Genomic DNA, 16,668 nt, shown 5'->3' with positions numbered 1-16,668 from the left:
GTTAAAACCGATGAGGAGAATTGTTTAGTCTTTTTTTTCATGAGACTGTGAGCATCATTACGCGGAGGAGTATGTTGGGCGCCTGTCGAGCTGGCTGTCTGTCGTTCGGACAGCGCTGAATCATGCGAGTAAAACCGTCTTTGCTCCCATGCGTAGCTGCCATCGCTAGAATATTGACAACTCCAGGTGCTCGCCATCTCACTTAACTCTTTACGAGCGTTCCACATCTCAAGCTTGGACCCAGTCGATATTTATCCAGCTTCTGCCAGTGCTAACTTCTTGGAAACACCAACAGTTACTTCATTCACCCAATACTACTCGCCACAACCAGGACAAGCCCCTCATGTAGTTTCCTGAGTGTGTCTATGTTTGGGATATGAATTGTTGAAATATCGATATCGACTGCTATATACAATTGGGTGGCCTTGCCTTTCTGTTTGGGTTTAATATCAGTGATTTCCAGTTTCTCTGACACACTATCACTACAGACAGCGGAAAGGATATTTAAATCTCTCTTGGAGGATGATAGGTTTCAGCCGCAGTTATAACTTCTCCTAGCTAAGCCATTTTGGCAAATTGGGGTGATAACCCTTCGAATCACCAGTCCGTATCTTCGGGTTCTGAACCGTTTGTCTCTAAGAATAGACCCAAGACAGAATGTATGAATCAAATAGGAACATCTGCCTGGTCCACCATTTCAAGAACCGTGAAACGAATGCGACCTTCATTCGGAACACTGTATGGCAATGCTCCTATCGACATCGCATCGTCCACGCCGTCCTCTGAGGTTTGACCCCGTAACGACAATGCCACAATACCCTTTTGCTTGCCATCGGGTCCGTACACCAGCAGACAGCACTTATCTCCCTCACGCATGGGCCCCTCTCGGTCCTTGTCGCGGAATTCGAATAGTGTCGCCTCGTGCTTCGATCCAGCAGCCAACACCGTTACCTCCGTCCCTCTATAATTGACGATTATTGCGCGTAGCCACAGGCCCCTTTTGCGGTTAAAGAGATGGTATCGTTGGCCATATTGGAGCTAGTCTCCTGCATTAGTATACGTGTATAAAAGGTTATTCTCGGAAACGTACGGCTGGAGCTTGGTTCATGAGGGTTTCCACCTCGACGTCAAACACCGTTTCGTCACTGTTGTCTTGGAATGTCACTCCAGGGTGGCCACAATCATAGAGCGCCTGGATCTCGGAAGGGACTTGTATATCTAATCAAATTAAGTTTTAAACTCTCTTTACTCAGTCAGGGGTGTACTTACTCGCCCAGTTGGCTAAATCGAGTGCAAGCGACCCGCTCTCCTTAAAATCGTTCAGTATTCGTTTGGCGCACCACTGAGCAACATCCTGGCCTGTTGGGTTTAGAAAAAAAACATTCAAATAGTATCCAGGGGGCCATACGAATTCTCCACGCGTGATGGAGGGCTAGATACTCTGGCTTGTTCTTGTCTGCGCGTTGCCATGCATCTAGTCCAAGCCGGAAGCTGACCGTCTCCTTCCTCCTCGTGATTTCAGCTAGTTTGTTGAACTTTTCAGGGATATCTTCATAGCCGGGTATCTGGCCGATGAAGTCCCCGAGGGGGATAACGTCTTCTTGCTAGAGGACATTAGCACTGAGATAGTTGAGCGATCGTTGGGATCCACCAAGATACCTTGATGACACGCCAGTTTTGGAACGGAGCGACCGTCGGACACCATGCGGGAGGGCTATACTGGACCATTAGCACTTATTTCCTATACTCAGGACAAACTGAAAGAGAGACTTGCTTGTTGCAGAGAAGCGTATCACCGCCTTGGGCTTGCCAGGAGATGGAACCCTGCAAACTCCGCCTGGAATCGCTATCTTGCGACGACTGTGCATTCTCCTGGCCGTAACTGGCACTACCAGACACATACTTGGATGAGAATGAGGCGCTAGCTGAGATCTTCATCTGCTTTGTAGCTTCACTTTCGCTACTGGTGCCCAGCGTGCTGAACTTTTCGGATGAAAAGAGTCTCCCACCGAGCTCGATGCGCGTGGCGAAAAAGTGGCCTGTCAGTGTCAGTGTCAAGGCTGCGGGATGCTATTCAACATCGCATCCATACCGTATTTGTGGTGAAAGGCAATCAGAGAGTTGACATCCTTGACCCTGATAAGATCCTGGCCACATTCATCTGACAGTTCCAAACTGTACTCATCCAAATGCAAGACCACTCGAGGGAACTAACGGGGTCTGGTTAACTGTGGGCTGAAAATGTACATTGTTATATGCAAACTTACATTGTAGGTGATGTTCATTGTGCTGCTTTCCGCCGTACTCTGCTTGCTCAATGCGTTACTCTCACTCGAGGAGAAGCCCGCACTGACAGCGGCGCTGAACCCAAACGCTCCTCCTTCACTATGAATTGTCAGCACATGCATCCAGGGCGATATGGAGATCGTTAGGATTTAACGGTGGACTTCATGCATACATGGAAGCCTCTGCCTCAATGGAGGAGAAGGAGCTGCGAGCCATGGCCGTTGCCACGGACGATTTCGTCTCAAACGTATCCACGTACGAATCATCGGCCACAACAAATCGGGGGATGTGGAATTGTTGCTACTCAATTAGCGTCGCTCTTGTCATTCTCGCCATCAAGAAACAAACAGGAGAGATTACCTCAACCTTGACCTCCGAATCCGAAATTTCATGCGGCTGGAACTTCCTTGGTTTCAAGACAAAGGCTACACCTGTTAAACCATATCCAATTGTGATAGATATCCATTGTCTTTAACATACCACTGTATGGCGCACGTTCGATCCGACGAAATTTGAGCTTTTTACTTCCATCTGAAGCTCGGCCCAGATTGGAAAACACCAATCGCGAAGCGCTTGTGAGGCTGTTGTTGCGGATGACAACATTCCATTCTTTCTCCGACATATCGGCGGGGTTCCTAGTAGAGTTAGTAAACCAGAGATATATCGAATGTTGGTAAAGTCCTACGTAGCATTTTCAGCAGCCTCCGCCACCCAGTCAGCCTTGCTGAAGGAACTGGTGAGCTGGTCCAGTGAGGTTTTGAGCAGTTCCGGTTTATCCTGAATGGTCAGCTCAATGCATATATGTATGCCGTGCGTCGGGAACATACACTGAGTTTGAGATTGAGCTCCTTCTTAAGAGTCTCCTTGACCTCGTCACTCAAGCCCGTGGTGGTCTTCTTGCTCTTGAGATAGATGTAGACATTGTATGTATTCTTCTTTTTCTTGTCATCGCCCTCCTTCTCCTAGAGGTAGTGAGCACTTCACGTCCCAAAACATCGTTAGAATCAGCAACAAACCTCTCCTCCCTCCGATAGAATATCCACATAATCCGAGAAGGACGAAGCATCATTGACTAGCGCTCCGGAAGCTGAGCAAAATGAACATCCAACCCTATGACACAATCAGCGCCATGCAATAAACATCGACAGGAAACATACTTGCTGGCATCCAAGCCACCATTCTTAATAAGCACTGATCGCACGTCGGACAGCTTCTTGTCACTTATGTCAAACTCTTTCAACGGAACACAGTTCGTCCGCTTGACTGTGTCATCTTTGGCATTGAAAAGGTTGACGTCGAGGCGGATGGTAGTCATGGTGTCAATTCCCAAGGATAACAGAATCGAGAGCTGGGTTGATGACTAGGGGAAAGGAGCGATTCCCATTGAGGGGGACTATCTAGAATTTAAATGTTTAGTCTCAGCTGCCAGCTAGCCAAAGGACATTGACCCCCCGACGCTGTTCAGCTGGAAAATTAGTGCGAATCCACAAACCATAGCCAAACCCCACTATATAGATGTCTCGTGCAGCTAATTGGTCCCGCCAAGATGCAGATCTACCGCGAGTGCCAAATCTCGCAAAAGGAGTGAGTTGTCTGAACTCTACACGATCCACTCTGGTCTATGATAGGTCAAATAACCCATTCTTCACTTCCGGTGGCTTGCCGTGCGCTTGTGTATTCCAAATAGCCTGGTGAAGATTAATATAGGCGTATATAAGGGGATAGATTTGTATCGTGTATCCTACCCAAGCACCTTGATGGACCAAACGAGTCTCGGCACTCGAAGTCACCGACATGTTCCACATATGTATATAATTGAAGCTAGAGCTGCTCATCTTGGCAGACGTACAACACAAGATTTAAAGATATCCTAATTTCCCTCGTCGTCCCAAGCGGTAATACCTGTTCTCTTTCCTTTTTGTTCTCAGTCTCTTTCATTTACTTCTGCAAGCTTCCCTATCGCCATTCTTTTTGTGATGTTCTATTATGAGACAGACGGCCTGTCTTTACTCATGGAGAGTGCTCTCCCTATAGAAGTATTTTCTTTAAAACTGGTTCCAGAAATATGAGGTCATATAGATATCGCTGTGTGTGTTTGTATATCTGTGTTGTCGAAAGAATATCCAATACTAGTCGATTTCGATGATACAAATAGAGTTATATCAGAAGAAGAGATCATTTGGTTGAAGGTGAGATTCCTAGTATGGATAGTATAAGGTACGGAGTATGATCTTCTTTTCTGGATATTGGAAATATAAATCTAAAAATATATTAGATGCGCCAGAAATATATTAAAGAGGTGAGGATGAAGATAGTGTTCCTGACGTTTAGCGCTAGATTATTAGGTTGGATGGAGTAGAACGGAATCCCGCATCTCAATACCTTATAGGCTGTGTTATGTACTCAAGGTGGGTCTCGATCTACTTGAGCACGTTTTATCTTGATGCCTACAACATCTACACTCGATATCTACACTCTATAAGAAGACGTACTCGTTGTTGCCTGATGTCGCAAAGCGTCATCCGGCTGTCGTGCCGCACATTAAACGGCTCCAGGCAAGTATATTTGAGCCGTTGGTTTTCCTTCTCAATCCAAACGAACGCACACCACCTCTCCTTTTGTAACTCCCTTTAACAATTGAAGCACAATGACTGCTCCCGGCTACACCATTCGTCCAGTCGAACTCTCCGACATCCCTGCACTGGGGGACCTTCTGTACACCTCCAAGCTGGCCCTAACCATCAACCGCCTGTTGTTCAAAAGCTGGCCGAATGAAGCTGCCCAACGGCAAAACTACCTCAACGCTGTGGAAGGCATCGAGGTGGATTCTCCCGAATCTCGGACTGTAGTTGACAACGTCTCGGGCGAAGTCATCGGCCATCTCGCCCTTAACCGCCGCCGACCGGTAGAGGATTCCAAACAGCCCCGAGGGGGGATCAAAAGGCAGGATCTCCCTGACTTCTTTACTCCTGAAGTCGTGACAGCGGTGCTGGAAGCAGTCGCCAAGATCAACCAAGAAGTAGAGGCCATCGACCGCTATGGCAAGTGTCTGCCTTCGTTCGTGTCCCGATAGTCCCTTCAGAAGATGGCTAACATGCTTCTGTCTCTATCAGAGATTACGTACATCGTTGTCAAGTCCGAGTATCGTCATCGTGGCGTTGGAAAGGACTTGATGGACTATGTCTTCGACAAGGCCCGGTCTGCGGACGTGGCTGTTGCCGTTAGCGCCGAGCCGCAGATCTATGAGTTTTTCAAAAAGTGTGGCTTCCATGATACGAAGCATGTGGATTTTGATCTTGCTCAATGGGCCCCACCACACTCGGGCTTTGGGAATTTCAGGTTGGCCGGGTTAATATGGCACCCTTGAGTAGAAAATGATGTTCTACAAACAATTCTCATGAAAGATGGTCTTTTGCATTTCTCCGGTGGCTCTCAATGATCTTGGGGAAACTTGGCTTCTCTTTCAAGCCTTCATGCCAAGAGACACTAAGCCCTACCAGTGATCTGAACGGAACAATAATCTTGCGTTCATGAACTGGAACGCGTAGTGGACTGAATTATTTCGTGACAGGGACTGTGTCTCGTAATTGTATCCTTAAGCCTTGGGTTAGGCATGTTCGATGCCTTTGCGAGTTGAACTGAATGATAGGAGCTGTGTTGTATACTTTCCGTTGTTCTTCGTCTGGGACCGATCTCGCCCGGGAGGGTGGCGAAGGCTTACGTACGGGAATGGGGACTGTGGCTGTGGTGATATTCCTCCGGCGTGTCGATCGGAACAGAGTTCCATGATGCGTTGTTCAATGTTTACCCCTCAACGCCGTCAACCCCTCCATGGAAACACTCCCGGGAGGCTCAACCCCTTATCCTGCAAGCCCCCTGGAAATGGTCAAATGGCGTGAGAATGGCTCCATCTTTGCCTTGTGGACGCTCAGCTGAGCAGCGGAGACGACTCGCGATCCAATAAAAGAGGATACCCATGGCCAGGTGGATATCGTCGTGGCCCGGTGGTGGATACAATCGTATCTCACCGCAACGATCGATTTTTGAGCTGGGCGCCGATCCATTCGGTTAGAGTGTTTTGGGATCTATCTAAATAGCCCCCCGTCTGCCTCTCCCCCTCCTCTCCTTTTTTTTCTCTCCTCATCCATCACACCTTTTTCTGAGTCTTTCCCCAACACACCACTCTCATCCACACAAAATGTCTTGGTTCGGTACGTTGTCCTTGCTCCCAGTCTTCCCTTGCTCTCAATGATGTACTGACGGTAGTTGCTGTCTACTAGACGAAGACCACGATAACGCCCAGGCCCACCGCGAGGTCAACGAGACCGAAGGCCACAAGGGACACTGGTCTCACGACCTCATCGGTGGTGCCGCCGCCTACGAGGCCATGAAGGCCTACAACGACCACCAGGAGAAGAACGGTATATTCAATCCCCTGTCTTGGAGTCAATTGTTCACATGGGCTGATTTTATTGTTCCCGTGTATAGGAAAGCCCCAGAGCCATTCTCAGGCTAAGGAGATTGCCGCTGGTTTCGCCGCCGCTGCTGTCACTCAGCTCTTCGAGACCAAGGGTCTCGACTTCATTGATCGCCAGAAGGCTGAGTACCACGCCAAGAAGCAGGCTGAGGAGGCTATTGAGCGTCACTACTAAGGGTTGACTTTTACCTGTTGTTAACCGTCCATGATGTATATACCATGAATACCAATTAACGTTTTAACGCGAAGTGTTCTCTCTTCTGTCTCTTCCTCACCCTAGATCGTAAATCCCAAAATCGTTTCATCACGCTATTTTCTTCACCTTGTCCACCACATTCTCTGTTCTCAATGATACTCGAGGATGAGTTTCATGGAGGAACGGAAATCAAGGTAGGTACATCCAACGGCTGTAGCTACGTGTGTCTGTTGTGGGGTTCTCGGATGTGAACAAACCCAGTCACGAGTACACCGAGAAGTGAGGCCTCGAGTTTCGACTCTTCTGAATTACCGGGTCTGAAGTATGTTCGAATGTTTATCCGGGAAGGCTGTTGTTGGTTTTCCGAATTGGGACATGGAGAGAGGGGTCACGGGTAGCATTGGGGCCACGTGGTTCTCCTTCCTTGGGTTCCTCGATTGAGTCCCCCTGAATGCGGCCAGAAATATGAGAGGTGAATTCGAGAAGGATAGTACTAGTAGAAGATATGCCCTCCGGTCTTTCTAGCCGTCATACAACTCTTGATCGGCTCACAACATCAAGATCAAAGAGTGAAAAGCGGGACATATCTCCCGTCCGTTACGCCGCTAAAGTCAGCCATGCACGATGATTGTTATGGCCACTCGGAGCCGGAACCAGTACTCGGTGCACTGAGGACCTTGAAACGCGGTGGGGATTCTGTAGTTGATTGGACCGTTCGGCAGTATTGTTATGCAATCAATTGACCGCCTGGCTTACCGCCTATTGTTTCCGTCCCAACCGGAATCATCATTTCCCCCCACCTCGTCAGTTAGTTGGTGTGCTGCGCAGTGGCCGCTATAGTCCTCCGTAGATGGGTGTGGCTGTGCTTCTCTTCAACGTTCAAGCATCTCGCGCAATTGTCTGAGAGAATACCTGTTTGATTTGCGCGGATTACTTAGAAGAAGGTGTTATATGACGCCATTCTACAGCACTTATTAGGATTCTGCTTTGGAATTACAGCTTGCAAGTGGAATAACTGATAGCGTGCTGAAATTGGCAGTATCTCGAAGCTGGAGCACATCCGAAATACTCAGGACTATCAGGCTATTCAAGATGCAACAGTACTTTATTTAGCTGGATCGACTGTGCTTGACGCAGATCCAGTCAAAGTGCTATTTGACTAAGACGGAGCTGCTGTAGATTCTGATGTATCCACATTTTTGTCAAGACCGTTCAGGGTGCGCGGACCCCAGAACTCTTCCTGGAGTAAGAAGTCGCGATATCTGCCTTTGATGTCGTGGGTACGTGGGTACTAATAACGACATTGATCCATGCTCCTCCCAAAGCGTCACTGGAGACTCTTTGAAACTCAGAGAATGCGGATTGAATTTCCGAAACAATCAGTAAATGAATGCACACTCTGATATCCAATCATTGCAACATATGAGACTAGGCTACCCTATGAACATGCAGATTTAGTGGCCTATCAAATGCCTGTCCGAGCACTGACACTCATGGTTGGAGCCATTCCCATCCCATGTTTGAGTATGGACGTACTTAAGTACGGACGGTCCAGAATCGAAGTGACTGGACTTGAGTGGGCCTACAAAACTGAACATCTGCAGCACCCTACGTCATTTTATATAGTTGAAGCATCTTTGTCACGCCTCCATCGTCCGCACATGTACGCCTTAGCACCAGTATGTTAGCTTGGATGCTAACATGTCAAACTAAGTATCATATACATGCCGCGGATCCCCATATGATAGATTGACGACCAGTCCACTTCGCGATCTCATACAACCTAACCATGATCAACTAGAGGCCACCTGTCGGGTCTCCGTGGTCTGTGGCAGTTCGTGAACCTCGTACACCGCTTGGTTAGGCGGATTCGACGGCAACTCACTCAGCTCATCGTGGAGCGAAGATGCTGGCTTTTTGGGAAAGCCGGGGACCGGTTGTGAATCTGAAGCTGGGCCAGGCTGTCTTTTCTGCCGTCGGTGCCGAAGCACCCACCAAATAAACGCCACGATTAGAGCCACACCGGCCACACAACCAATAACAGACCCGCGATTGCGCCTTTATGATCAGCAGCAGAGCTGGATCCATAATCAGATGAAGACGTTTCGGACGTATAAGTCGCGGATGCAGAGGCGGACCTAGAGGCCGACGTCGAAGTTGCTCTGTGGGGGTATGTGAAAGTCGTGGACGAGATAGCTATGCCGAGCCTTTATCAGAGCTTTCAACCAAGACATGATATGCCCAAAAACTTACTTTGCGCTCTTGGAGTCAGGATCGTTCGTGACACTCCCTCGGGCTGCTTTGCGCAGCCGAAACTGTTGTTGTGCTTCTTTTCTGAGGTCCAAAACCCCTGGTGGTCTTCCTTGCAGCAGAAGAGGCCATAATGTTCATACAAGGCCCAGCTTGCGTTGGCGCAATGAGGTATCTGAAAAACGGGTTCCCGGCAATCCGCCTCGTTCGGGCAACAGATTGGATTTTTGTTGTTATCTGATACCTTGCAGGTGCTGTCCGACGGACAGCAGGCAACCAAACCATCCCAGGTGGCCGTACATTGTTTGGTGCTCTCAGGGCAGCTACCGTTCACACGAAGGGAGTACCCAAACGGAGGATCGTAGGACACCATTATCACAGGAGTGGAAAGGGGGCGGAAGCGATAAGAAGAGGAACGTGTACTATCCGGCACTATGGTATCAGCGGTGAGCTCGTTGCTGTTTGATGAAATTCAGCCGAGAAAAGTTTCGCTCTGATGCGCATAAGCTATTCACAAACGAAGTCGAAAAACGTTGAGAGTGATCAGTAAACCGACACCTTGACAGCTAGATGCAACTCTCAGGCGAGAGGGAAGGCACAGACGAACAGCCACCTCCACAAACGGACACAAACATATGTTAGGCCATGGCACTGCTCTAAGGATGCTGTTTATGCCAGCAAAGCAATCAGCCGATCTACGAAGAAATCTCACTATATGATGATTGGGTGAGGTTGTAAGTGTTGGACAAAGCCCAGCCCTGATCTACATTTTCCAATCATAGATCCAACTTTTACGCGGAGGCAAACCTCATACGTTGGGAACTTGCATCACTGTACAGGGATACCCTCGCTGTGGTCCTGGACGTTTGCAATCTGATTGGCAAGTCGCATAATAATAGCCTGTGAAGTTGCCTGGTTGACCATCATAACCAGCAATGCCCACATATTGAAAAACAACAACCCAGCAACAGAGAAAGAATTTTCGACCCACTATGCACCGCTGATTGGTGGGAAGCCAGCTTGACAACCGACTGTTATTTTGGATCCCCAATCAAGGTCATCGATTGCAGCGAGCAAGGAGAAGAGGAATGACACTACGAGTCGTATATTACTGATTGGAACGCCCATCCGACTCCTGGATTCTTCTGAAGGGCCGCTTCGGCGAACAGCACATAAGTATGGCCAGCGGAAAATCGCATATTAGGCCATGTGTGCCCATATGGCCATTTTCTAGTTTCTATTTTTCAAACCCGGAAATGTTGATCATAAACTCGCGGAATTCCTCTTCAATTCCAGCGAACTAAGTTCCTGTATCATCCAGGCTCAGCTCTTAGCCGTTTGACACCATTTCATTATCTGTCCTAAAGCACATGACAAGTGAAGCTATCAGGCCGTTATGCAGTTTTCTGTGGAATCTAACGTCTATGCGTTGCAGGAGAACTTTCCATGCCATCAACGCGATGCACTCGAGCGTAGATCTATGCCAATCGCCATTACAAGTTCGCATACGACTAAAAGAAGAGCACCACCAATGTTCAACAGTCCATGCTATGAAATCTAGAATTACAGTCAAGTTTTCTCGATAGGATACCCACCATGGAGGCCGACTCTCCTTTCAAGATTCGAGCAAGTGTCGAAAGCCCTCTCAGCCACTGCTATTCTGGTCGACTATAAACAATAAATATTAGCAATCGCATCTACAACTGACGAGATTATGGTTTGTCTTGCTCTGCTCCGGCCTTTGACAGTGAACAAGAATGTCCAATTTATTCATGTTCTAACCATAACTACGGTCTTTCAAATTCAGATGCGCTCATCTCCACCTTACCCTGTATGCTCGCCCAGAGAGCTCTCTATCCAGAGATCAGATGATGGCCCAAAGAGCTTGAAATACTTACCCTGGTGCACGACTTAATATTTTACCTCATCTTTAGATCAAGAGCTTGTCTCTCCCTCTCAGCGGATACGAAGAACGTCGGACTAGGAATATCAGTTTCATTTTTTCCAGATTAGAGAAATACTTTCGCCCTCATCTTTCGCCGGAACAGCTATTCTCAGGAAATGATACCCGACAACCTTCAATCTATATTTAATGACGACTCTCTTGACGGATGTCGAACCGAAAATGTTCTGCCTCTGGACCAAGGTCCTGGTCCAACTAACATCATAACAATCGTCTTATCATCTGAACTCCTTGAAAGTACAACTGGACGTCGAACTGACACAATAATTTTCTGTTCTACGTTCGGCACATTCCGGCGAGGACAGACTTTGGGCTAAATGGAACGAAGATCTATATAAACTGCGGGGAGATGTCTGCGATCGAGGATGCACGTAAGATATATATATCCACAACCAACTATGGCTAAAGTGCAAGATGTACCATGTGGCCCATGCTGTGTAGATCGACCGCAGTGCTCAGGGACGCGACTGAACGAGCTAAGTGATGTCGATCGCATCAGTGTCGATCTCATTGCTTAACACGGGTGATTTACTCCCGATGTCAATCTAAGATGAACATCGTGGAGAAGATGCCCATGACTCGCTTGGCACACGGGATATCATTCCGTGGCCTAACAGCCATACCTGCTGTACTGTGTGTAGAATATATATTGTCAACTCAATCAGAACAATATATGGCTCTAAGGCCGTGCCTTGCACACTCTATGCCTAACACCCATTGACTGAGCTCTCTCACATCACACAATGCACAGCAATCGATCCACAAACAGTCATCTAACACTTTCCATGGGTAATGCCCGAACAGCGACCTATTTCACAGGAACTTCCCTTGGACACGAACAACTAGCCAAGTCACCTACCAACTCTAGCAACAGTGACAGTAAGCTAATTCAAAACACGAGATTAACTGTAGCATACACCCACGTAGAGTAGCTAGAACTCGTGACTATCAAATCCAAGGCCAACATTACTATAAGAATGGAGAGAGAGAGAGCTGTGACAGTCTCTCCAAAGCCACAGTCAGAGAACACTCTGCTTTTCGCAAGACCCAGATACCAACGGTCACATACGAGCACATCATAACCCAACAACCAGGTATCTGATAAAGCTATCATCCAGAATCCCCAGTAACGTCCTAACTACATATATCTCCATCCGTTACTACGTAGACCCATCGGCCACCTCAATGTCATAGCATACCTACACAGTCCCATACGATCACTAAGAAAACGAGCAAAGATCAGTCCAGTCACCAGTCCGACGCAAGCAATATGCACCCCCCTTCCTTCCGACATCTGCACCAGTCTCCCAATAAGAACATGACACCCGTCACCTCCCAACGCAAGGACACTATTCTATTCTAAGAATATAACAGCACACAGTAGAGCAACGCAACGCAAAGTAAAGTAAAGCACAAAGAGAACATGCCTCTAGACCAATGAGTAACCACCCCACGTCATTGAACCCCGAACAAAAACCCAAGAAACATAATCCAAGAACATAATCCAAGAACACACACACACACACAGACCGCTCTCCACCCAATCCCATACATTAGTACATACATATATACATCACAATCTCAGCCCCTCCAAAGCCAGAAACGTGCCCCTCACAAACCACCTTCCACCCCCCTTACATGACCGCCCCTTTCCAGAACCCCCCCTTTCTTTTAATTCCCCTTTGTTTTAGAGTTCCTGGATCTAGATGTTCTAACTTTATCTTTGGAATTGCCGAAGCACGAGCGGGGGTTTTTTGGTTCTTTAATTTTAATTTAGAGAGAGTCGGCAGCTGGGAGGCCCAATTTTCTGCGGATGCGTACCGAGTACCGAACTTGGGCTCGGGGGTTCCACTCTTCTTCCTTTTTTTCCCCCCTCCCCTTCCCCCTGAAGAATGATCGCTTGTACCTGAGGAACCGGACTTGTGGTTCCAGTGGTGAAAGTGAAACGAGGAGGGTTTGGTCCCTGGCGTTGGTGGGATGGGATGGGATTTTTCCCTTTGGGGTGGGGGAGGTTTATAACCTATACTTAGTATCTTGCTTTTGTGTTGTGTACTCTGTGTAGTAGAGATCGATAGGAGGGAGACTAGGTACTAAGTAGTAAGTAGTATGGTTATTTGTCTAGTGTAAAGAATACATTCTATGTTCTACCTTCTTGATGGTTCCCCGTTCTCGGAGATGTTCGCTCAGGAAGCCGAAGTGTATCCGACAATATGAATACATGCTAGGCAGAAAACAATAGGAAACCCCATTCGTCTAGAACCCTGCTCCGATGTTCCGGGGAAAATCTTTGGCAAGGGACATACATGAAACACTGGCGGTGTTGCTATATTGAGAAACAAGATAGATAATAGGGCAAGGAGAGGTGAAAAGAAAATTCTGACCCGGCGGAACTGCTCCAGCCACAGCCGGGCTGCTCCACAACCAACCAACACAGCCAAAAAAGATGAACCGAAGCGCCTCAAGCCTCCGACTGGGAAGCCTCCACCATAGCAGGCCAGCTATTCGGCCCAAAGCGCTCGTAGAACTCACCGAAAAACTCGGTAACAAAAAGGTACGCCGCTCGATGACGTAGTTCGAGCACCAATGGGCGCAGGTCATCCGGTGGTACCGAGTGTATCACATATCCACTTCGGGTCCGATCATAATGGAGCTGGCGAAGGCGACGCTGGACTTCATTCGACCGATAGCGAGAATAAGGTTCCTCGCAAGTCAGGATCAGATCGGGCCCTATATTAGCCAGGGGCGCGTCTGGCGGTGTTCCTGGGTTTTGAATGACCTGAAAATCCTCAAGATGATCAATATCGGGTTCGCCTTTTTCCGGGAGCTGTGTGATGCGGTTCTGATTGGGTGTGGCCGGCTTGTCTTTGCTTTTACTGATCGGCAGGGGTGGAGGCAGGGGATCTCACCAATCGATTACCTAAAAGCCCCGGCGTGCTTTTGATGCGATCTTGGAGGATGGCCAGGTACTCGACCGCTTCGGACGAGGAGAGGTTCGGGGTCTCGTCGAGAAAGATCCCTCCCACGCCCAGACCAGTTCTCACGTAATCCTCAGCCCAGGTGGCATACGTCTGAACCTCTTCCAAGGCTTCTGGGAGGGGCTTCTTGCAGTAGTCTATGGCGATGTAACCTACGGTGACCACGTTCGCATAGCGGTTCAATCGGGCGACTTCACGCACGTAGTTGGCATCGGGCAATGGGGAGGCACCCGGTCCACTGTTGGGATTGACAATGACCAGAAAATGCACGTCGGGATTAGCGGATATGCTACAGGCACCGAGTTAGATTTAGCTTTGTTTCTTTCTTTTTTTTTGCCTCTCGGTGATTTGATGTATAATTTTCTTTTTCTTTTTTTTTTCTTTTTTTTTTCTTTTGGCACGCCAACGGAAAAGGCGTTCGCGCGCGGTGGAGGTCGAACGACGACGGGGAGAAAAGGCAAAAGAAAAGGGAAAAGGGCAATCCTTACGAGTCATAGAGTGGATCCCAGGTTGTTGGCGACAGTGGATAAATGTACAGAGGAACGATAATGCCTGATGGAGGTGGCGTCTGCACGGTCGTTGGCGAGGTTTCGCTTTGCTTTTGTTTCTTGAGCTGTCGGTCGCTCAGTCGCATTTTGATCCTTTTTATAGGATCCCACGCCTGCAGCGCCTGCATTTCGTCGCCGTGTCGCCCTGACTCAAGGGGGGGAAGTGGAAGTACTCAATCGTGCTGACCGAGTCGCTCTGGCGTCAGAAAGGCCACGGATTCCAAATCAAGGCGGGATCCCCGGTAGTACTTGTAGAAAAAGTGGTATTTAAAGTTGACGCCAGCCAGCTCAGCCATGGCGCGGGTGGAGTTTAGAGCAGCATTAGTTCACGGATCGATAAATTAGAACCTCTGGGTACCTTTTGCGCTCGACGAATCGCGACGATCAACAGACCTCCGCAGCATGTGTCGACTGAAGAAGTTATACACCGTACAATATATGCAGGGCTACGGAACATATCGAAGGCTTGCGCTGAGTACCCAGGCTTCATCCGACAGCTCCGCGACTATCGCGATGACAGATCACGCCGGGTCGGTACAACATGGCAGAGTTTTCATTAAGCTTCAAAGATTGTCGTAGAAAACCTCCGACAGGCTTGCGATCATCAGGCAACCTGCACGACTGACGGTGTCACTTCTGCGGCTTATCCTTTCTCCCAGTGTCAACCACAGACGGGATGCTCAGTGTGTACTTCTGCCTGGTGCAAGTGCCGTCAATTTCGCCTTCCGAGTCAGAACGCATGATTGAATTTTCTTTTCTTTTCTTTTTTTTTTTCTTTTTCAATAGCGTCAAACTATCGGCAGCGTCGCTCTCAGTTGCCGTCATTTGCGCCCGGAATTACGGGTGATTATCAGACTACCCTCAAGCCAGATGACCATATAAATCATGTCCCACATAGAACAACATAGCCGACATCGTGGTGGAAGATGTGAGGCCGCTGAATCGCGTCTGTAGATTGTGCTTTCACTAACTGCGATCGGGGAGGATCCGCCGACTACTTCAATAGTGCTCGAATCCTCAGTCGGTGTGATGGAGCTTTGGCTGGAGACTTCAAAGAGGCAGAATCTCGGCTGCCGCCCGAAGCAGAGACCGGTCGGCTCATGTTCTCGTAGAGTTAAGATCCAAAGCCAAGTTGTGGAAGTGATCAGCGCATGCTAGCCGAGTCCGGTTCGGATCTATTTCTTTAGATCGGTCAGCATCCGTTCTTTCTCGTGGTGGAGCACAGCCGAGAATGAGGAACTTTCACTCATAACCGTGGATCTGAGGTGTATATTTGAACGTAGAGTATTTCTGAAGAGTATCAGAACAGTGGGGGTTTCTCCGATTGTCTCAGAAAGTAGAATCGGTTTTCAAAAGAGAACCACTATCGCATGTAGGGCAACAGGTCCGCCAGCCATCCGTGCACCAGCCTTGATATCCCCTGAAGGGTCTTGGAAGCGGTAGAACAATTGGAAATTAGACAGCCCAATTCGAGAAATAGAAAAGTCTCTCCTCACAATACGTGACTCAGCATGCATGGTGATCATGTAATATGTTTCAAAAAAAAAAAATTCTTGATGTCCTAGCACCGTTACTATTTTTGCCTTTCAATGGGTGGGTTGGATGTGGTTGGCCTGTCGGCGAACAGCTCAGAAATTAACAAGGAGGAACGCCAAAGCAAAAGCCATGGGACCACAATGATAGTGTCATTTTTGTCAGGTACCAAGTCGCCATCCCGAACTTCAATAGTAACAGTAGTGGTGATAAACTAGCCTCAACCCGACCTAGTGAGACTTGCATTCAGCCCTTGTTAGCGCCATTCTCCACTGCCACCAATATGATGGTGAGAATTTGGGAACATGGATCGGCAGAGCAAGAAAATTGGTTCGGCTTCGGATTCCCCACCTGTTGTGCTGGGTTCCTGAAGTCTCAGCTGCCCATAAAGTACATATACAGCGTATGTAGGTCTCATTAAGAATCCAACTCCCACAACG

The 16,668-nt window shown here is 48.3% G+C and overlaps 5 protein-coding genes across 5 annotated transcripts; 2 read left to right on the top strand and 3 right to left on the bottom strand.

Annotated features, from left to right (window-relative positions):
• Positions 1–666: 666 nt before the first annotated feature.
• ABOM_009045 (uncharacterized protein) lies at positions 667–3,601 on the bottom strand (the record flags this gene model as incomplete). Its single annotated transcript, XM_022536173.1, has 15 exons — positions 667–1,038; positions 1,091–1,218; positions 1,270–1,359; positions 1,409–1,604; positions 1,660–1,719; positions 1,759–2,039; positions 2,093–2,210; positions 2,268–2,385; positions 2,459–2,586; positions 2,647–2,711; positions 2,767–2,921; positions 2,972–3,063; positions 3,114–3,248; positions 3,303–3,396; positions 3,444–3,601. The coding sequence occupies 15 exons, from the start codon at positions 3,599–3,601 to the stop codon at positions 667–669; spliced, it is 2,190 nt and encodes a 729-aa protein (XP_022385972.1).
• Positions 3,602–4,933: 1,332 nt separating this feature from the next.
• On the top strand, positions 4,934–5,653 carry ABOM_009044 (uncharacterized protein; the record flags this gene model as incomplete). Its single annotated transcript, XM_022536172.1, has 2 exons — positions 4,934–5,305; positions 5,360–5,653. The coding sequence occupies 2 exons, from the start codon at positions 4,934–4,936 to the stop codon at positions 5,651–5,653; spliced, it is 666 nt and encodes a 221-aa protein (XP_022385971.1).
• Positions 5,654–6,484: 831 nt separating this feature from the next.
• ABOM_009043 (DUF3759 domain-containing protein) lies at positions 6,485–6,938 on the top strand (the record flags this gene model as incomplete). The annotated part of the gene is made up of 3 exons (XM_022536171.1): positions 6,485–6,497; positions 6,567–6,707; positions 6,775–6,938. The coding sequence occupies 3 exons, from the start codon at positions 6,485–6,487 to the stop codon at positions 6,936–6,938; spliced, it is 318 nt and encodes a 105-aa protein (XP_022385948.1).
• A 2,032-nt stretch (positions 6,939–8,970) lies between these two features.
• ABOM_009042 (glycophorin A domain protein) lies at positions 8,971–9,582 on the bottom strand (the record flags this gene model as incomplete). Its single annotated transcript, XM_022536170.1, has 2 exons — positions 8,971–9,155; positions 9,213–9,582. 2 exons carry the CDS (start codon positions 9,580–9,582, stop codon positions 8,971–8,973), a joined length of 555 nt encoding a protein of 184 aa, XP_022385970.1.
• Positions 9,583–13,630: 4,048 nt separating this feature from the next.
• On the bottom strand, positions 13,631–14,781 carry ABOM_009041 (spherulation-specific family 4 protein; the record flags this gene model as incomplete). Its single annotated transcript, XM_022536169.1, has 3 exons — positions 13,631–14,011; positions 14,079–14,436; positions 14,636–14,781. The coding sequence occupies 3 exons, from the start codon at positions 14,779–14,781 to the stop codon at positions 13,631–13,633; spliced, it is 885 nt and encodes a 294-aa protein (XP_022385969.1).
• Between the last annotated feature and the right edge of the window lie 1,887 nt (positions 14,782–16,668).

This window comes from Aspergillus bombycis, assembly GCF_001792695.1.
Source record: "Aspergillus bombycis strain NRRL26010 chromosome Unknown contig00093, whole genome shotgun sequence".
Classification (NCBI taxonomy): domain Eukaryota; kingdom Fungi; phylum Ascomycota; class Eurotiomycetes; order Eurotiales; family Aspergillaceae; genus Aspergillus; species Aspergillus bombycis.
This window is presented reverse-complemented; position numbering and strand designations above follow the sequence as displayed.